We start from the raw sequence: 22,380 nt of genomic DNA on the forward strand, positions 1-22,380 counted from the left end.
TCAGTGAACCCTCTTTAGGGGTGGTTTCTTTAATTGAACCATCATCTTCCGACATCCCACTTTCCTCTCCTATTGTAGGAAGTGAATTGGTTCAAGATAAAAAGAGGAGGATGCCCATCCATTTACAAAACATGGCTCCTAGGACTAGGTCTCAGGCTAAGTCTAAGGCCCTAAAGTAACACAAGGTTCAAACTGAGAATAAGTCAACTTAGGGGCAGGATTCAACCGATGGTCTCAACTTCTCAGATGGCACTGATGGTGATGTATAGTTCATCAAGGCTCCTAAGGTGGATCAACCAAACTTTATGACTCCGACAAGAGATCCTCAGGACATTTCTATAGCTCTTGTCATCCCTACTTGGTTATCCAACACAATCAATAAGAAAAGAAGTCTGCAACCAATTACATCACCTATGAAGGACATTGTAACTAAATATGTTGCACGAGGTTCAAAGGTTAAGAAGTTGAAAATGGATGCACACCTAACCAAGGACCCAGTGACTAGAAAGATCACTGCTGAAATAGCCACATACAGATAAAAAATAGAGTCTAGAGATATTTATGATGAAGGTTTCAAAGTTACCTCAGTTGAATTAGGAAGCATTAATAGAAGCATTGGTAATAACTTTTTCAAATTCTCTTCTGACCACATGCTAACTCAGTCTAAGAAGAATAGCAAAGAGAAAAAGGAACTAAAGGGCATGGTGATGATTATGACCATGTATATCAATTCCTTAATGAATCTTAGTGCATTGCCAATTGTTCAAGCCCCCCAAGCTTTTGACTCAAATTCTGCAAGAAGTCAATAGCTTGTGAAGAAAATGCAAAGAGGAAAGTTGCTAGCTAATGCCAAGGTAATAATTTTATTTTATAATTTGTAAATGTATATGTCGAAGGAGAATCACTGCAGGGAGAGATTCAAACTTCAATTCTTGGATGGGAAGTAAAGCAAAGCCGGTGTCAGGCAATTGTTTTTCAAGTAATCGAAGTCAAGAGGTTTGGGGTACTTAAGTTTTTGAATGAGAATCCCATGAATAATTTAGATACCTATGTGTTATTTATCATGAAAAACAACATGATTTGGAAGGAGTTAGTTTATAAGGAGGCAATTAAAGAAGTACAGAGCTTCGAGAACAAAGTCACTGGAATGCACAAAGAACTCCTTAAAGATATGAAAGTAGTAAATCCTACGAAAATTCTACAGTTCGATGATAGGAATATGGATTCTGAGACACTAGTTAAGAGCTTCAATGAAGCTATTAAAAAAATTAGGGGTAATGAATCACCAAGCACTAACGACTTCACCTCATTGGCAAACATTGAGTTGATGTACGTCTCAACAAGGACCTCATGCCACATCAAAGCTTGAAGATAAAGGAGTTGAAATGATAGAAGGACACATGTAGGGCCAAGTTGTTGAGTCTAAAAAATCCACATTCCTATGCCCTGTAGGAGTTCATGAACACTTTTAGAAGCTGGAAGGTGGTTCGTCAAACTGTGGGTGAGGAAGAGAAGACTGGTGGTGAGGCTTGAATAAGATAGTTGTTTAGTTACATTTTGACACCTGTTTTATAACTACTTTCTTATTCATAATTGTTTCTTGTTTTAACTAAAATGGTTGGATTTTAATCGAGGCTTTTTGGATTTTGTAATGGAACTGTAAATGTTGGGGCATTGAAATGATTAAGGTTAGAAATAGATAGTTAGAAACTTTGATAAGTAGATACTAATATACAGTAATTGAAAGTTAGTATATGGATGTTTTTCTTTTTGAGTGACTATGTGCATAAAGAAGGTTTAACACACACACACACACACACACACACACACACACACACACACACACACACACACACACATATCATCTTGAATTCAGCTTGGAAACTTGGTGTTCGAAGCATTTATATCACTATTACTTTGTGAATTTTAATTCATTGGTTCAAGATATTGATTGTTGTTCTTACTATAAGTTCATTTCAATTAAGGTACTTGAATGATTGATATTAGTTTATGGTGTTATTCATTCCTTTGAAATAGATATTTGTGGATATATGGTTCGATGAATGTTTATTTTGTTGTTTGAACTGATTCTAACCTCATTACCGAGGTGTAAGTGAGAGACCCTTATGCACTTTCTGGTAAAAGTGCAAAGATGATTTTGAATTCATTGCAAATTTCATAAGGAAGCTATACCTTTCAAAATACATAGAGGAAATCAAATTACATGAGATTTTCTCAATTGTTGTGCGCATTTTGTGCTTGCCATACCTTGGGCATAGAGTGAATTTGTTAAATAGTCGAAAGGAGAATCAAGAAAAACCATATGTCAAGAAAATAGTTTTATCCTAAAAGGCCTTAAAAAATCATGTATCCAGAGCTAGAATTGTTGAGCTCTATAACAAAACCAAAAGATGTGTAAGAAAGACTTAGGTTACCCATAAAATGAATAGTGTAGCTCAAGATTACTGAAATGCTTGAGAAAAGGACCAATAGGAAAACCCTATAAGAGGACACACCAAGAAAAGTGCACAATCTTTAGCTCAATAATGGCTTTCCAAATAGTGTTATATCTATATCTCCAGTTCTGGTGTGTGGACTAGAGGTTCTAGTGTTTGTTGAGAGACTCAATCATAAGAAAATGAGGCAAAAAACATAGATATCCCATTTTTGGCTTGTAATTGACAAGAGAGTACATGGATACCACTTACAGTCCTTCAACCAAGGATTCACTAGTTGAAGGCCTAGTTTGTAAAGCAAGTGAGAAGGTAGGGCAAAGACCAAGATGTCAAAAGTTTGTCAATCTAGGTGAGCTAAGTGATACTAGGCTTGCATATCTTCCCATGATCTAATATTCATGGAGGATCTAGAAAAAATATCTTTGGGCATCTAGATGCCACGTTTGAAAACATGCAACACACAGGCACTCTAAATCTTGGCAAAAGACATGCCTTCAATGGAAAATAAGTGAAACCATTATAAATTGTGTTGATTCATGGAAATCCCATCTCTAAAACCATTACAAATCCATTGAATTCATGGCTTGATGGCATCCCATGCTTTCCAAATGCTCTTAAAAATAAAAGATCCTTGGATTTGCATTGTTTTTGAGGTGATGAGAAGGGTTCAAAACTTAATCCCATTTGATGTTTGCCTTTTGACTAGAAAACTAGAGGAGATGTAGTACCTGAGAAGAATCTTTGAGACCTCATGCCCAAAAAGAGCTCTAATAACCCACTTAACAAACAAGAAAATACCTTGCTTGGGAGTGGAAATAAGGCCAAGGCCGCCAAATTCCTTGGGCAAGAAACAATACTCCCAAATGACCTTGTTAAAGCCATGATCCTTAAAATTTTAAGCCTAGAGGAAGTCTCTAACAAGCTTCTTTAATCTGCAATAAGAGGCTTTAGATGGATCTAGCAGGAGAAATAATACACATGGGTAGCAGCCAAAACCTTGGAGAAAAATTGTAATTTACTAGCCAAAGAGAGAAGTGTGGTAATTTAATATTCCAACTTTTTAGAGATTTTATCAAGCACAACATTCCAAAGGTCCACTGCAAAAGCTTGAAAAGAAAAAGGGATACCCAAAAAATGGAATATTTCACCATGTTGGATCCATTTCCACTAGTATTGGGCTAGCCAAGGTGGATTAGAAAGGCTGTCTATAAAAAAGCATCTTTTGCCACTAGATGGCTGACCTAGAATCCAAATAGAAAATATCCAAGCATTGAAGCATGTTGGAGACATTTTCCTTGCCCTCAATGAGAGTGATGAAGGAGTCATGAAAAAAGTGTCCTTCAACAAGTTGAGTGGAGAACTTAGGAAGATAAATTCCTCAAACATGACCAAAGGAGATGAAGTGGGCCGAAAGGTAACCAAATCCTTTAGTAGTGAGGACATACAAAGTAGAAGCTAGAGGATAGCCCTAGCGAATGGATCTAAAAAGGCCAAAGGTGTCAAATTATCTTCTATTAATGGTGATGCAAGAAGAATTGCCAAAAAATCATCTCCATAGATTGAAGAAAGATATGTCCAATTCCTAAAGCTTTCTACATAGAAAGAATGAAGGGCCATTCAATATGATCATAAGCTTTGGCAAAATCAATTTTGAGAAAGGGAGCTTGTTTCTTAGACCTACAGGCCCATTTAATGCCTTCCTAAACAACAATGATGTTGTTTGAGATATAGAGAGATTTGATAAAGCATGTTTTCTCTGAATAGACAACTAAGGGTAAGAGATTTCAGATTTTAAGTGCCAGGTCTTTGGCTATGATCGTATAGGAGACATTCAATAGAGTAATAGGCCTCCAATTGCAGATGTCTTTGGGATCGTTAGCCTTAGGTATGAATTTGATATTTCCTTTATTGATAATGTTACCCAAATATTTAGAGTGAAATGCTTCGACGTAGACCTTGTGAATATGAGGCCCAATGGATTCCCAAAAGGTTTTATAAAATCTGCATGGGAAACCATCACACCCAAGAGCCTTGTTATCTTCCATGGAAAAGATAGCCTCCTTGAGGTCACTGAGAGTAAGAAATTTCTCATAGAAAGCACATTGCTTAACTACAAGGCTATTAGAAGTAATGGTGGTGCATTCCTTCAAATCCTATACTCGTTTAGGCAATTAATCCTAGGTAGTGAAAAACTTTTCATAATGGTGAATAAAGGCTTGAAGAATATCGAGTAGGTTAGAAAGAATCTATTGCACTTCCTTAATATTTTTAATCCCAATTGAAGTATGTCAAGCTCTGGGAGCTTGAAATAATTCCTTTGAGGCTTGGTCACCAATCTCAAGCCACTAGAGATAGGCTTTGATCTAGGGCCCCCTAACAACATAATTGTCAACAACCTATTCCTACTGATGGAGATTGGCAAGATAAAGTTGTAAGTCTAAATCAAACGAATATAAGGCCAAAGCCTCTAAGGCCACACACACAAACCTTTGGTGGTGGCATGATAAGACCACCTATGGTAAAACATAAGTTCTCTACCATAGATCTAAAGAAATCTTGTTGTGCAGGTGATAGCATAATTCCACCATTGAATCCACCCAAAATGGGTATGGAGCCAAGGCTCTAAATTCCAAACATGCAATATGTGAGCCATAGTGGGTTCATAACTTGGGAATGAGGTGTTGAAAAAAAATTGACTTTTGGAAGAATACCTCTAAGCTATTTTTTAGGTGACAATAAAAATAATGGGGAAATTATCTTAAAATGTCACATCTGGCAGAGGAATGGCAGGTAGTTCCCTTGCTTCAGAAAAGGAGAAAAATGATTGTGCAGATATCATCACACAATTAAGCCTTTTAGAAACCCTATCAAAGATAGCTCTAAAATTATACCAACTATGCCAATTCCCACTAGAATGACAATGATGGGCATTAGAATCAAATAGGCCTAATTTATTATACATAAAGTACCAGGCTTTTCTCTCTCTAGTTGTCCACTAGAATGATAGAATAGCCTTTTTGTTAGAGGCCAACACAATCATATTGAAGTCCCCACAAACAACCCAAGTGGAAGGTGGAAAAAAATCGAAAATCCAACACAATAGTTGGGATCTCTCAACAACACCATTGGGAGCATAAACATTAGTTATCCCAAAAGAATGATTATGGAAGCACAAAAAAATTCAAACAATCTTGTGCATGGGGTTGTAACCATAAGAAATTTAAAAAAAATGATAAACAAGGTGAAAGGAGAATAACTACACCACCTCAACTAGCTATATGTTGGGAAGAAAAAGTGTATTGTCTCACTAGATAACATGGCTAACAACATTGAGCAAAAATCCTAAAATCTTAACTACCTATGGACAAAGGATGTTTAGGATACCAAGCCGATGTCTAGTATTTCACACATAATATTTTTGAGGAAGGCCTTTGAGACCCCATAAATTCCATTAGATAAAATTCATGGAAACGGTTCTTGCATGTCATCATCATCCCCAAGAGAGGAGAAACTGTTGTGCCAAAAAAACTAGAGGTGAAAATAGGAGAAGAGTCACTACTAGAGATGATTCTTCTCTTCTCTAAATTTCCATCTAGGTTTTCTCTAGGTCCATTTGGGCTACAAGCACATTGCAAGGATTGAGATCTAAGTGGGAAAACTATGGATGCCGCCTAAGGAGTGCAAACCCACATGAGTCGAGAAGAACTCATATATAAAGTCATCTCCTGGTGAATTGGATTTAAAATGGGAGGTGAAACCACTAATATAATTGGTGCAATTGAAAAGGTAATAGGGACAATCTCTAGCAAAGGTTGGGTAGAGGAGGACCCTTGTTGCTTGGATAACAAGGAAGTCTTACCCTTGTGCACTACAATTGTCTAATCATATTTTTTTGAATTTTCAGCGGGCTTGTCTTGGATATCTTTCACAAGAGTTGGCTTGCAAGGTAAGGTCAAATGATAGTCCTTTATCTTGCATTTAACCAATTGACACTGATAACAAGTGTTCGACAAGTTCAAATATAGCATCTTCTGAATTAAGGTGTGTGCTCTGACCTAAATGTTAATAGTGTCTTTGAGATCACAAGAGAGGTCCACTTCAATGAAAACCCTCCTTTGAGGATGGACATTAAATAACTTCTCTAGATTCATGCAAACCACTTTTCTAATGATTTGAGCAATAGTATGGATAAACTTCTAGCAAGGCCAAGGAGATCCAGAAACCTAACCTAGACACAAACTTTTAGTTTCTTATCATCTGAGATAGAGAAATCATGAGACTAGCACTAGAAAACCAACAAAGAAGACCTAATTAACTAGGGGTCATGATTAAAAACCATGGCATCTTAGAAAGGCTTAGAAAACTAAAACAAAAAACATCTGTTGGTAAGGCTTTCAATGCCCTCGAGTTAGACTCCATAAGGAGTCCTATTCTTGGCAACCCATTCTTTGAGCATGCTTTTAGGAGGAGTTTGACCCACAACATATCGTATCAAAGTATGCTTCTCAAACCAAATACATGCATCATCAACTCTTGAATATTAAGAACAATATCAAGGGAGGGATTTCCTTGTGAAACACTTTAGGAGTAAAATTTTGCAGTTGTTTGTTCAAAGGAGGTGTCATTAGCATTTGTTATAGTAACTCTAGCATTAGTATCACCTATTAGAATAAATTTGGTTGGAGCCATGATAAAACCCCTAATGCTCCCATAATTAATGTAGTATGATAGGTACGAGACCGTAAATGAATTCTTGTACTACATGCAAAACCCTAACAAAGCAATTTCACATTCTCCTTCCAAAACATATGTCTTTTGGTTTGACTAATGCATCAAGTAATTAAATGGGGTTAATGAATGAGGTCTAAAAGGATTCTTGGGTAAGTTTTTGATTGTTTATTTGGATTATTATTTGATATTCACTAAGACTATGAAAGAACATCATAAGTACATTAGATATGTATTACAAAGATTGAAGGAGGAGAAATCATTGATTGATTTGAAAAAGTGTTCATTCATGCATGAGGAGATTGTGTATTTGGGATTTATGATTTTAGCTGGTGGTTTGAGAATGGATCCTAAGAAGGTTAAAGAAATACTTGAATGGCCCACACCTAAGAATGTGGGTGAGGTTAGATCATTTCATGGTTTGGAGAGTTTCTGCAGAAAGTTCATATAGAATTTCAGTTCTTTTTGTAATGCTATGAATGACACTATGAGAAGAGAAAAAAAGGATTTCAAGTAAACACATGAAGATAATAAGAGTTTGAATCTTTGAAAAAAAGGTTGTTGAGTTACCTATATTGGCTTTACCTAATTTGAATAAGGTATTTCAAGTTGAGTGTGATGCCACTAGTAGTGCAATAGAAACTATGTTGAGCCAGGAAGGTAAACCCAGTGCTATCTTTAGTGAGAGGTTGAATGATGTTAAAAGGAAATATTATGTGTATGATCAAGATTTCTATTTTAATGTTCAAGATTTGAAGAAATGGAGACATTAGTTGATCCCAAAGGATTTTTTGTTCTAAACTAATCATAAGGCTTTATAGCATTTGGGAAGTCAACATAAGTTGAATAAGAGAAATATGAAGTGGTTTGGGTACTTGTAGAGTTTTTCATTTGTGATAAAACATAAAAATGGAGTTACTAATTGTGTTGCAAATGCATTGAGTAGGAGACGTTCTTTGTTGATTAAGGTTAAAGCTGAAGTTCTTGGTTTTGATGAGATGGAGTTGTATGATACCGACCTTGATAAATGTTAGGCATGGAGAGAGTGTAGAGCATTGAATCCATCAGATGAAGAGAGTAAGTATGAAGAATATTTTATTCAAGAAGGTGTTTTGTTTAAAGGAATTCAGTTGTGTATACCAGGAAGTTTCATGGGAATTAATTTGATTAAGGAAAAGCATTGTGGTGGATTGGCTAGACATTTTGGTATTGATAAGGCATTGAATTTTCTTAAAACATAAATATTATTGGCCACAAATGTAAAAGGATGTTAATAAGGAGTTGTGGAATTTGTTAGGTTGAAAAAAAAGTAAGTCATAATACTAGATTGTACACACTTATTTCTATTCCTAAGAAACCTTGGAGTGACATTAGTGAGGATTTTCTTCTTGGATTACCTAGGACAACAAGAGTGTATGGTTCCATATTTGTTGTTGTGGATAGATTTTCTAAGATGGCACATTTCATACCTTGTAAGAAGACATCAAATGTAGTGGACATTGTAGAGATTTTCTTCAAATAGGTTGTAAGATTGCATGGATTGGTTGTAAGTTTGTTGGTTATTTCTAGAGGAGTTTGTAGAAGAAGATGGGTACTGAGTTGAAGTTTAGTTCTACATTCCATCCATAGATAGATGGACAAACATAGGTTGTGAATGGAAGCTTGGTTAATTTTTTGAGATGTTTAGTTGGAGTTAAGTTGAGTAATTGGGATATGGTATTGGCACAAGCTAATTTTTCATATAATAATTTTGTGAATAGGAGTACTCGGAAACCACCTTTTCATATTATTAATAGAATGTAGTTTAGATGAATATTATATTTGAGGGATATTGTTGGAGAAAAGAAGAGAAGCATTGATGGAGAAGTGTTTTCTAAATTTATGAAGTATTTTCTTGAGGAAGTGAAGTTGAGATTGGAACAAAATAATCAAAAGCATAAGAATAATGCAAATAAGTCTAGAAAAAATCATGTTTTTTATGTTGGAGATGAGGTGATGGTTCATTTGAAGAAGGGTATATTTCCTATTGGTACATAAAGTAAGTTGAAGATGAAGAAGTTTAGACCTTGTAAGATCTTGAGGAAGTTTGACACTAGTAATGCATATGAAGTTGAGTTGCCTCATGACATGGATAGATCTCCTATATTCAATGTTTCTAATTTATGAGTATCGTGAGTTAGATGATGAAGGTGTTGTACCAGATGATTATCTTAAGAAGTGGATTAAATAGATTGAACAGATATTGGAACATAGAGTTGGCAAGAGAACATGAGGAAAGAGCTACTTTGTGTATTAGTGAAGTGGAAAAGCATACCAGTTGAAGATGCTACATGGATTTCTCAATCTGAGTTGGATTCATTTTGGGTTGTGACATATCAATGATTCATGAGAATTATTTCTTTGAACCTTGGTTGTTTGATGCATTATCATCCTAGGTTATCTCATTATCTTACTCATCTTTGTGCATTCTTTCAATTATTTTTGAGTTGTAGTTGTTGTTGATTTCTAGTTGTGGTCTAGTGCAGTCATTGTCGAGTGTAGTAATGAGAAATTTCCTTGTGTTGGTTGAGTTCCTTCTTTGGCCAATTTTTGTGGTTTTTAAGTTCCTTCAAGTATCGAGTGAGCTCTCTAGTTTGTTGATGCTTGGTTTCTTCTTTGACCAAGTTTTTCTTTGATTGGTTCTTAGTGGGAGCCAAATTGTGTATTTAATTTATGTCATGAATTTAGTGTAAGGATCCTACATTGGGATGAGTGTAGGCTATTATAACATTGGCCTTCTCTTATGTAATTATCTAGAATCTTCTAGAAGTCATTTTGGCAAGTATGAGTAGTGAGTCTAGTTTAGGTAGAGAGAAAAGAAAAAGGATGATAGGGAGATTAGTAGAAAAATCATAGAAGTTAGAAAGAAAGATTCTAGATATCTGATCATTGTTGTACCATGTTGGATGCATTTTGATGTATATCTGATCTTATATTAGTTGTAACCTAGAAGGCCTCACAGTTGGGCATGTTTACAAGTAATTTGATGAATCAATAAAGATATTGTTGTTTCTTCTCTCCTTGGTTTTTTTCTCTATGTGTTTTCTTCAAATATGTTTACTCACCAAGAGGTTTGGACACTTAGGTGTGCCTTGGCCTTAATATTACATACCTTCCTTGTGTTTGTGGGTGACAATTTGTAGCATGTTTTTTTTCCCTCTAACCAAAGGTTTCCATGTGAAAATTAATCATGTCAAGTGTTTCATGTATGGATGTTTGAATTACTTTGTTATTACTTGGTTATTTCATTTGCATTTTTCATATTGCAAGTTGGTGGTGAAATGTTTATGGAATTTTTGGTACAGGTTGTTTTGAATGACCATTTGTTCTTGAAATAATTAAATATAAATACAATTTATGGATTTTTACATAAATGGTCTTAAACCAATTGGAAAATATGGGAAAATAAGTATAGTTTAATTTCCTTTTTATTTGATCCAACTTCACTATGTTTTAGATAGGTTATGATATTTTGGGTGAGAGAAGATTGATGGTAAAACCAAGGTTTCCAAAAAGTAATAAGAAAATTATATCTATGTATTGTGTGCCATATAAAAAGTCCCAAAATTGTTGAAAGTATTATTTACATTTTTTTCATAAGTTTAATAAAAAGTAATTTCTATTATTCAGTCACTTGAGAAAGATGTAGAGGATTTTGGGTGTCTTTTTACGGTAAATTTTTTAGAACCCTTGGTGAAATGGGGGTTGATATAATAATGCATTTTTAAAAAAATTTAATGTAATTATTATTTATATGTCATCAATATTAATAGTGAGAGGCCATGATTAGGATAATGTTGTATTATCCTTGATGAAGTTTGACATTTTTATATTTATTCTTTCATTCTCTCATCCTAGTGATGGATTATGAAGAGTGATCCAAAATGTTGATGCTAAAAAAACATACATAATCAAATTGAAAAAAATAAAATAAAATTGATTGTAGAAGTATGATAATTTTGAAGAAATAATGTATCTAAGTGGTGTAAAAATTGAATGAACATTAGATATATTTGAGCATAACTTGAATGTTGATTGATGTTGTTCCTTCATCTCCATCACTTCTAGATCATTTTATTCTATGTGGAAAATGTTAGTGTAACCCTCTTATCTTCACCAATATGCACTTAATTTTTCCCTACCAACACCCATATATATGGAGGTGCATCTTGTTCCTCAAATGAAACTTGGGACTAAATGGGTAGAGGTCATTGATTATCTCAAAGAGTTTATTGTAGAGGAGAATTTGAGTTTGACAACTATCTCAAATAGTGTATGTAATGGAGACATAGTCATCAACTCTTTCCCTCATTATTCAATTTTAAATTTAAATTTTCAACTAATTTGGAGTTCCAAATGTACTAATAATGACTATTTAATTTTCTTATATATATTTATATCAAATCTATCCATCGTACAATATTAATAGTCTAGTTTAATAGGTAATTGAGTAATATTTTAATATTAAATTTCATATTCTTATACAATACATAACAACTTATGTATTCAATACAATGTGAATACACTCTATGTATATAATACTAAATTTTCTTTCTATTTACAAAAGAATGATAAATAGAATTAGGTTAATGTGTGACACAATATATACTAAAGATATCATTTATATTGTTATGAGAAAAAAAAACATCTACTCACCTGCTACACATACTCCAACTATATGGTAACTTTGTTGTGTTTGTGTGAAGCGCCTTTTGAACATTGGGCAAATTGAAATAGAAAGATCTCTCATAACTCACACAGACATCAACTTCAAGGCTTATGTGGGTTACCTATAATTCAATGTACCCAAAAGGAATTCCAATAAGAAAAGATGTAGTTGAATGTTATAACATAACTAAGAAGATGAGATGACTCAAAAATTTATACCTATATTTTATCACTAAAAATACAAACTATGCAAATAGGTTACCTAGTCAACTTTACATTAACTATGAAAATGAATAATGTAAAAAAATTATCACCTTTTTTCGTAATCGAAGCTCTTGTTCAATCAATTCAGTGGGACAAGTGTCAATTATTATGTCATAGCCGTCAACATCACCAGCTTCATTATCAATATTTTCTAATATGTCACTGCACTCTTTGGAAACATTTGGGACATCAACACCTCCGATGGTCGTATCAAAATTGCATTTTTTCTTAAAAGCAATATTGGATTCATCAGAGATCAATCCATGTGACCAATAGTAGTTGTAAGTAGCTATATTATCAACATTAAGTACAAGTAGTGGATTACCAATCTGTGCAAAAAGTACGAGATTAAGGTCAAAATCAATGTAAAAATAGAAATTTAAATTTAAAAAGATATTATATCATGCTAAACCAAATGAACATTCCCAAATATTAATAATAATATTTAAGTATTTAAAAATCAAAATAAGCACAAATAATAAACAATTTAATTTTTGATATAAAAATATAAGATCTATCCATTTAAAATGTATATATACAATGCTCATAACTTGTAAAGAGATCATACATAATTTTGATTGAATGTGTAATAACATACAGACCAAATGATACTCAATTGAAAAGATATAATAATATAAAATTTCTAAAAATACTCACAAATAGTCCCTTAAAATTCAATTTATATCTTGTGTGTCCTTCATTATATTCGATCACCTTAGCTGCTAGTTGTGGTATATAATGACCTATATTCATGAGGGAAATTTTATGAAAAGAAAATGAAAAATAGGTTAAAGATACATTTGAAAAGAAGATGAGGAGATGTTTAACCTGCGTAGCTTTCCCCAGCTAAGAATAGATCTCTAAATGCATACTCGGGAAACAATTTAATCCAATTTGAAAGAAACGTGAGCATGTCCAAAGCTGTATAAGAAAACATCAAGACCATAAGCATTGTTTAACCTATGTGACACAATAAGGTAAATTACTAATTTATTCATTAATCACCTGTAGATTCATCGCCACGGTTGTAATCTGAAGTATTATTTGAGTAAGACCATCCTACTCCAACAGGAGATTCTACAAAAAGTAGGTTTGATACTGTATGTTTGAAGACGAAGTACATTAGAATAAAAAGGATCTTTGATTCATGCATCCACAATGATCATATAATTATTTTATGATTTATACCTTTGTTCCAAGATTGTAAATTTCTCCTAAGTCCTCGACCATCTCCAAGTGGATAAAAAGGGCCCAACTCAGTAAATGCACCCCCTCCAAGTGAAGAACAGCCTGGCCCTGTAAATAATAAATACAAAGTTTACTATTCATTGAGAAGCAAAATAAATCATGCCAATCTATCGTTTACTTTGGATCATCAACAATGGGTCGACTATAGGTCATAAGAAAATGAAGGAATGAATAATTTTTAAAATAAAAAAGAACTTGTATTTGTGAGGAGGAATAAAAATGAAAGTATTATTTGTAGCACAAAAAAATGTATTTTATTAGTTAAAATGTCAAGTTTATAAGTTATATTGTTATCTCCTATTAAATAAGAAAAATTATAATGATGAATATTTAGTTATGTTAATTATTAATTACTATTTATATGATTAAAAAATTTAATGTGAATAAAATAAAATACATTAATAGAAAAATTATTTATTATTATTTATTTGATTTTATGTTTACTCTAATTTATATTTATTATTTTTGTGTTTCTCTACATTATGAATATTTGGTTATGTTCATTATTAATTACTATTTATATATGACAAAAAATAATTAATGAGAATAAAATAAAATACATGAATAGAAAAATTATTATTATTTATTTGATTTTATGTTTACTCAAATTTATATTTATTATTTTTTTGTTTCTCTACATTTCAGTAAACATAAATTGCTTTATATAACATTATGTTATTTTTCTAAGGGGTAAAATTTATTAAACTAGAATTAGTGATACAAAGTAAAGGTTTGCAAGCCCATTAAAAGAATATGTCTACACATACCTATTAGAATTGTTAGGTACTAAGAGTGGGGTTAATCAATACAATCAAATGATTCCAAACTTTAACCTGAATTGCCAACTTCGAAATGACTAAACATATGACTAGTATCAACAAATAAAGCATAATAAGATTAAACCACCACACACATATGGCACATGACACAATGATTTTGGTCACATGGAAAGCCTTGTTAGAAGGTAAAAACTTTGGTGGAGATAATACCTACAAAGCTTCACTATTGCAATTAATGAGTTTTCATCTTAGGAGCATACAAATACCCTTTCTAAGGGTTCATCCCATTAGGAGTGACTTTGTACCTTGTTAAAAGACAAATAGATCTACAAAGACCTATCTTGTTAAAGGTTTTATAGAACTCTTTTAAGAGTCTACCCTATTAGGGGATTTACAACTTAGAGCCTATAAGGATCCACCTAATCTAGGGATTTACCTGTTGTAATATTTAGGAAATAATTTGGAACTCCTTGCTTGTCAAATACTTTACACTTCCTGGTCTCATGCTTTTGTATTATGCACTTATCTCCTTGCATCTTGATCGCAACTACTAGATCACCTCTTCTACTAGCTTGCACTAATCATTATCTTTCATCTATTTTTTCTATTCACTTCACTTCATCCAAAAATCTCCTCTTCATTAAATGTCCATTACGGATCATATATGTTTACCTATAATATTTTTGCCTCTTAATCTTAACCCTTCATTTTAACTTTAAGTTTACCTCTCTATATTCTCATGTATTTCACATATCTCAATGATTGAACTTAACTAGGTAAATTTTCATCTCTGTTTTACTTGTCTACCACTTGAATTGGTCAAAATGTATTTCCTTGGGAAAGGTAACTATACACATACCAATGCAATTTCCTTTCTAGATTTAACCTCTTTCATGACTAGTTTGCAAATCACCCACACTTTGTCATATAATCATTGATCATCACTTAGGGATCACTAATCATGAAATGTCTCGTTTTGGTGCCTATTAAATTGTTTTTTAATAAATGATCCAATTGTTATCGCCGACTAAATTCTCACCTATCAATGGTTATGATTGCCATCATATTTCCATCAGTAGTAACTATCTAATAATCATCTACCTTTTCAATTGGGAAATGATTGGGTAATGCCAAGTAACTCCTATATATCTTCCAATGCCAATAATATCAAAAATATCCCCCTTTGGTGGAAATACCATTACTCTTAATTCTATTCTAAAATGTCCTTTAGATCGGTGAGCTTGAAGTCCCCCATAGTTCATACTCACCATTTTGATTCTTTCTTCCTTCTCTACAACTCTTGTGCTTTGCATATCTTTCCCATTCAATTGGATTTATCTTTCATACTTCCACTTTTCCTTCTCTAGTCTTCTCCCCTTTTGACAACAATGCAAAAGATATAATCTCTAAAAGCATGTAACAGCTAATTTATAATCTCTTGGTTAACAATTTGTCTTCCTTAATGATTTGGTTTATACCTTGACTCTTAGATAACCCAATGGTCTATAGAAAACAAGAAGTTGGCAATAGAATGGGTTAGTGTAGTTATCTATTAGAGACCCTTGAGTTGAAAGGTACAGCTCCTTTATGAATGCAAGATATGCAATGAGTTTTTTCAGGGGGTTTTGTGGGGTATGCTCTTAACTAGAGAGAAGAAGAGGCAAATACCAAGTTGCACAACACATTAAAAAACCTAGTCAAATTTAAAGGGGACTAACTCACAACATGCAATCTATTCTAACTTAAATGCAATGAATGGAAACAAGCATAATTAGCTACAAAAGAAGGAAGAAAGGAAGTGATAGTGAAATAAGTAATACCCCTTTTACCCAATTAGTTGATGTCTTGACAATGGTCAGATTATCTATCTTTTAGCTACTCCATAGACCAATTTTTGGCTTCCTTAGGCAAGAAACTATACTAAACACCTAAACTACAATGCATAACATAGAGAATAAATAGATGCTCATGGTGAAGAGAGTAAGAAATACAATCAACTGAATGAAGGAAACAAACCAAGTTCACTTACATTCATTAAGTTTTCAGCAATAGCACATTCATTCCATACACTATAGTAAAACTAAATGAACAAAAAAAATAGAAAAGGACTGAGTCTCACAAAGTAGTCCCAGCTAGAGGGGTTTTCCCACAAGTAATTTTGTCAATCCTTTCTATTAACTTAGAAAATTACATATATAGGCTCCCTCTTAAAGTTCTTGGCTAGTTAGAGTTTCATCAGTTACATTAATAGAGTACTTGAGTCACTCAAAAATCAATCGTAATATGTTACATAATCATACATCAAATAGAGAAGAAGAAACTATAAAGATAAGGTTGATAATGAAGTGTCACATGATATTTCTGGCATGGTCTTGGTGGTTTCCCTTCCTCATCAATATCTGACACTACCCATGACATTTGCAATCCTTAGATTACCCTTAGAAATTACCAATCTTCCTTCTCCACCATCAATTACATCTTCATATTCTAATAGACAACCAAGTTTAAATTACCATCATCAATATATCTTTCCTTATTGTCTAATGGATAGTCATGATTAATTCTTCATGCGTTAAAAAATAAAATGCCTTTACCTTTTCCTGAAACGTAACACTTTTTAAATTATTTTTGAGCTTAAACCCTTTAGTGCAATGTCTTTCCTTTACTTTGTCGTAGAGGACCATTGATTATGGGCTTGCTAAGATATGTGTCCAATTCTCACATTCTTGCTTTGGTTATTCCTCATACATCTTTGAAAAGAAAGAAAGTGATAGGCATTGATCTTCTTTTGATCAACGACTTCCATAAAGTGACTATCTTTTATAATAGTCAGAAACTCTAACCAACCTGAGTGTGCCATCTGGACAACTTATTCTGACACATTCCTTTTTGTGGCCCATAGATGAGTTTGGTTAGGCTACCATCTCCATGTATCGAATTCTCACATTCTCACTTTGGTTGTTTCTCATGCAACTTTATAAAGCGAGAAAGTGACAGGCATTGATCTTTTAAGATCTAATGGCTAGGAAAATGCATCATTTGACATTGCTTGGAAACCAAATAAGGGCTTTCATGGACATGTGTCAACTCATTACTTCCTCACAACATGAAATCTTAACTCATCTCTTAACTCTTTGAAGTCACACATAACCATTTAGAGTTGATTGTTTCATTCCATTACAACCTCGCATCCCTAAATTTTAACCATAGCTTTAGCCTTGTGAGGATGCGATCATGCCTATCTATTCTTCACAACTCTAACCTCAAGTTAACTTTAACTACCTATGAAGTAGCAATGGCTTTACATTTGACTTCCCTAATTTTCTTTTCAAAGCTTCACCACCTTAACTCAAGATTAACTTTAATTTCTTATGATGGCATGATGGCTTAAACATTAACAATCATGTTAACCCTTCACACCATCACAACTTCACTTTCTTTAGGCTAGAACTGAGTCGCAATCATGTGATCTTTAGCTTTTTCTTCTTCACAACCCTAATCTCAAGTTACTCTTAATTACTAGCAACAATGTGATGAAGAACTTTTGCTACTTCACCACCTTAACTAGAAGTTAGCCATAACTCCTTGTAATGGTGTAATTTCTTAGGCCTTAACTCTTGTGGTTAGCTCTAACTTCTTTACAACTTAAAAGACTTAAGGGCACTTAGCATTCCATCTTAAAACACCATCTATTGATTTGATTCCCATCTAATGGTTAGGAATCCATCTCTAAGGGGAATTAACCTTTCAACTAGTGACATAGAGATTATGATGCATTTGGTGTCATTGATAATATCAATATTCGTTCTTGCCACTTTTGACTTGGGTGTTTTCCATTCCTAGGCATTTGAGCTCTTCCTCTGCATCAAATTTGAATGCTTTTCTTTCTAACTTGTTTCCATTATCTGCATCATATTCTCTAGCCTTGGTCATGATGTTCTCTTCTACCTTTTTCTCTAAATATAAGTGTGATATTCTTTTGAATGCATCTTGTCTTCACCATGAACACTTGATCAAAGCATTAGGTTTTCAGAACAACTTCCCTCTCATCTAGGAAATGCATAGACTTACCCTCTCTTTCCTAATCACCTAATATGAAGAAATGCATTAGATTTCTTTTGAATGGCTACCTAGGTGCATACAAAGGGATATATGAGAAGAGAAGGTCCTTAAGGGAAATCTAGACATAGACATCACATCACATTGAATCAACCCTAATCCTATAAATTTGGAAATTATAGGCAAACTAAAAGTGCTCTAATAGTGGGCTCTAAATTGGGGACTTACGCATGTGATTACCTAAGCAAGGATCTAGATATCTCATGGTTTTGCAAAGAACTCAGCAAAAACACACACACATCAACAGACTACCTAGTTCCTCTATTAAAAAAAACACCAAATAGAAAAGATCAATGCCTTAGTCCATTGGGTTACAGAGTCTTAAAAAACATAGGGAAATGTATTTGTAATTGGGTGGTGGAGAAGTAAGGTATCTAGCACAAAGGGAAAACCAACACACAGAAAGTAGGAAAGTAAGGGAAGACAACTACAATAGAAAATAGGAAAATACACAACTAAAACTAACTATATACAAAGGTGGAATGAATCCCACCTTAAAAACCAATAACATAAGTTACTTATGTGAAGCCATTGACTGGTTGAGAGAAGTAGGATCCTTTCCTCCATAATTAGTTTTTCTCTCTAAGAAGGACTCCTACTTGTATCAGCATCATGATAATTTGAACTCTCCAAGTAGTATGTAGGACTTGACTAGATGCCCACTCAGATCCAAAAAACCATGCTTCATTATATATTACTTTATCCTCCTCAAGTCCTTTTGCAATCTCCTTTTGATAATCTTCTAGGAGAGGAAGATGATCACACACCTCCTTATTAAGAGTAAGGTGATTAGCACCAAGGCCTTCAATTATACTCTCACATAACTGGGCTTCATCAACCAGGGTAAAGAAAGGTTTCTCCTACACAAATTTTTCTTCATTACATTCAAGAATAAGATATCCCTCAGCTATGCAATAATCTCCATTCTCCCTACCATCCAATGCATCCTTGTTATCTTCAAGAATTAAAACAACAAGAATAAACACAGGAGAAAAGGGAGATAACTCAACCATTAATGGCCCTTCTTTAACTTGATTTGTTTTTAGACTTGGGCCATCAAGTGATTCTTTTGTTTTGAGGGATGGGAAGGACTAACATACAACCTCTTTCTCTTTGGAAAGAGGACTTATATCTATTGTTGATTCAAAAGAGGCCAAGGGCTGACAGTTGACAAGAAAACTTCCTTCTTTAGTCAAATCTTTCTTGGGAGAGGATTCATTACCAGTGAACAATATTACCTTGTCTTCTTGAAACTCTTCTTCATACCGGTAGGGTTTCTTCATGGATTTCTCCTTGCATATCTCTTAGGATGATGTTGAAGTATCACCTCTTGGTTTCTCATCATTGAATGGATGCTTCAAAATAGGATGATAATCATCCACCTTTGATTTGAGATTTGCTTCAACCTATGTATCTAATGAAGGCTTATTAACTCTTTCTAAAACATCAAGAATATTTACCTGCTCTTCAAACATTTAGAAATCATAAGGAATAGAGTTAGGTGACTTCACTAAGGGCTCTTTATGTTCAACTATCTACACTTGATTTAGAATCTTGCTTTCAGCTTCTTGCAAGTCCTTGAGTCTACAAAAATGAGTATAGATGTGATTCTAAAACATCTTTGACATATGATCATCTTCTATGTTGATGTTTTCTTAGACTGCATAGGAGATGCTTTCTTTATACTGATCAAAAATATCATGAAGCACTTTGCCATCTATGATGTATTCTTCAAGAGTAGGAATGAGCTTCAACCTTTCTTACTTCAACCTCAGCTCTTCTCTTTGCGTGTCTTTTAGCTTATATAATTTGATGCACACACATTCCCACAGAAATGTAGAAACATGATCCTCTTTAATGCTAATATTCTCTTGGATGACATGGGAGATGCTCACTTTATATAAAAGTACAAGATCTTGTAGCAACTTTTTAGTAGTCTCATTGATTTCTTGGAAAGTGGGTTTAGGCTTTGGCCTTCTCCTTGTTTTTGAATTTCACATGGCCATTGAGTTACACTGGACCTTCCTAGACCAAAGAAAGTAGGTCCTTCATACAGAGTTGTTATCCTCCATCCCAGGGGGGGAACCTATTGATTTCTGAGAATACAAACCCAAGCACTAGAATTTGATTCAAATTCAAAGAAAAGTCGCCAAAAACTATTGCTTAATAGTTTGTCTTCCTTAATGATTTGGTTTATACCGATAGCCCAATGGTCTATGTAAAATAATGAAGTTAGCAATAGAATGGGTCAGTGTAGTTATCTATCAAAGACCCCTAAATTGAAAGTTACAACTCCCTTATGAATGCAAGATATGCAATGAATTTTTTTTTTTGGATTTTGGGGGGTATGCTCTTAACTAGGGAGAAGAAGAGGCAAATACCAAGTTGCTCAACACATTAAAAAACTTAGGAAAATAAAAAGGGGACTAACTCACAACATGCAATCTATTCTAACTTAAATGTAATTCATGGAAACATCCATAATCAACTATGATAGTAGGAAGAAAGGAAGAGATAGTGAAATAAATAATACTTACATTACCCAATTAGATGATGTTTTGACAATACTTGGATTGTCTATTTTTTAGCTAGTCCACACACTAGTTTTTGGATTCCTTAGGCAACAAACTATACTAAACATGTAAACTATGACACATAGCATAGAGAACAAAGAGATGCTTATGCTAAAGAGAGTAAGAAATACAATCAACTAAATGAAGTAAACAAAACCAAGTTCATTTACATTCATTCAATTTTCAACAATAGCACATTCATTCCATGCACTATACTAAAACTAAATGAACAAAAAAACTAGAAAAGGACTTAGAGTCTCACAAAGTAGTCCCAGTTATATTGGTTTTCCCACAGCTAATTTTATCAATCCTTTCTATTAACTTAGAAAGTTACATATATAGGCTCCCTCTTAGGATTCTTGGCTGGTTATAGATTCGCTAGTTATATTAATAGAGCACTTGAATCACTTAGAAATCAATAGTCATCTATTGGATAATCATACATCAGATAGAGGAGAAGAAACTGTAAAGATAAGGCTGATAATGAAGTTTCATATGTATTTCTAGCATGATATTCGAAGTTTCCCTTCCTCATTGACACCCGACACCACCCATGGCCTTTGTGATCCTTGGATTGCCCTAAAAAATGTTCAATCTTCTTTCTATACAATTAATTGCATCTTCATATTTTAACAGACACCCAAGTTTAAGCAACCATCATCGATATATCTCTCCTTATTTCTTGATGGAAAGTCGTGATTAAGTCTTCACATGTTGACAAAGAAAAAGCCTTTACCTTCTCCTGATACATGGCACTTTTTAATTTGTTTTCGGGCTTAAACCCTTTTGTGTGATGTCTTTCTCTACTTTGTCCCTAGAGACCATTGATTATGGGCTCACTAAGACACATGCTCAATGCTTGCATTCTTTCTTTCGTTATTCTTCATACATGTTCAAAAAGTGAGAAAGTGATAGATGTTGTCTTCTTTTGATCAATGGCTTCCATAAAGTGAAGATTGTAAGAATTTGGTATAGCTCTAATACCATGTAAAAAATTTCCTGAGGCAAGAATGAAATGCCAAGATCTAGAAGCTTAAGAGATATCATAAGGGAGACAAGATATCATCAAATGAGAATGGATATCAGATGATTGGATACACACTAGAAGTTCTTGTATATAAAGGCATCTAGAATGACTAGGAGTCAGCAAAGAGATAAACATTACAACTAAGCACATGTCCACCAAGAGTGGAGTATCCTCCATTGTGCATGAATGTACATGCAACAATGAGAGGTTAAGAATACCAAGGTGTATCTCATAAAGAGATGTAGTAGACAATATGTGCTCAATTGGAGTGCAAACAACTATGTTGTCTACATGACAACTCAAATGAATATGCAAACTCCTAAGTGTCTATATGATAACTAATATGTTAATGTGTTAACCTAAGTAAACTTAAGTAAAGTGTGATAATAATTAATTATTTACACTAAAAAAGATCTTTTATAATCGTCAGAAACTCCAACCAACTTGATCTTGCCATCGAGAAAACTTATTTTGACACA

At 33.6% G+C, this 22,380-nt stretch overlaps 1 protein-coding gene across 5 annotated transcripts in view; it reads right to left on the reverse strand.

Annotated features, from left to right (window-relative positions):
• The window catches only part of LOC149554228 (serine carboxypeptidase-like 42), a 54,766-nt gene that overhangs the window by 15,654 nt on the left and 16,732 nt on the right, over positions 1–22,380 (reverse strand). For all 5 annotated transcript variants that reach the window (XM_089789462.1, XM_089789465.1, XM_089789463.1 and 2 more), the window contains 6 exons: positions 13,344–13,451; positions 13,161–13,253; positions 12,984–13,076; positions 12,813–12,898; positions 12,206–12,484; positions 11,880–12,013 (listed from right to left, as the gene is read on the reverse strand). In XM_089789462.1, coding sequence (XP_089645588.1) covers positions 11,880–12,013; positions 12,206–12,484; positions 12,813–12,898; positions 12,984–13,076; positions 13,161–13,253; positions 13,344–13,451 — 793 coding nt within the window. The remainder of the gene's footprint in view (positions 1–11,879; positions 12,014–12,205; positions 12,485–12,812; positions 12,899–12,983; positions 13,077–13,160; positions 13,254–13,343; positions 13,452–22,380) is intronic.

The sequence above is a fragment of the Cupressus sempervirens genome, chromosome 6, assembly GCF_028749045.1.
Source record: "Cupressus sempervirens isolate cs-2001-9-10 chromosome 6, ASM2874904v1, whole genome shotgun sequence".
Classification (NCBI taxonomy): domain Eukaryota; kingdom Viridiplantae; phylum Streptophyta; class Pinopsida; order Cupressales; family Cupressaceae; genus Cupressus; species Cupressus sempervirens.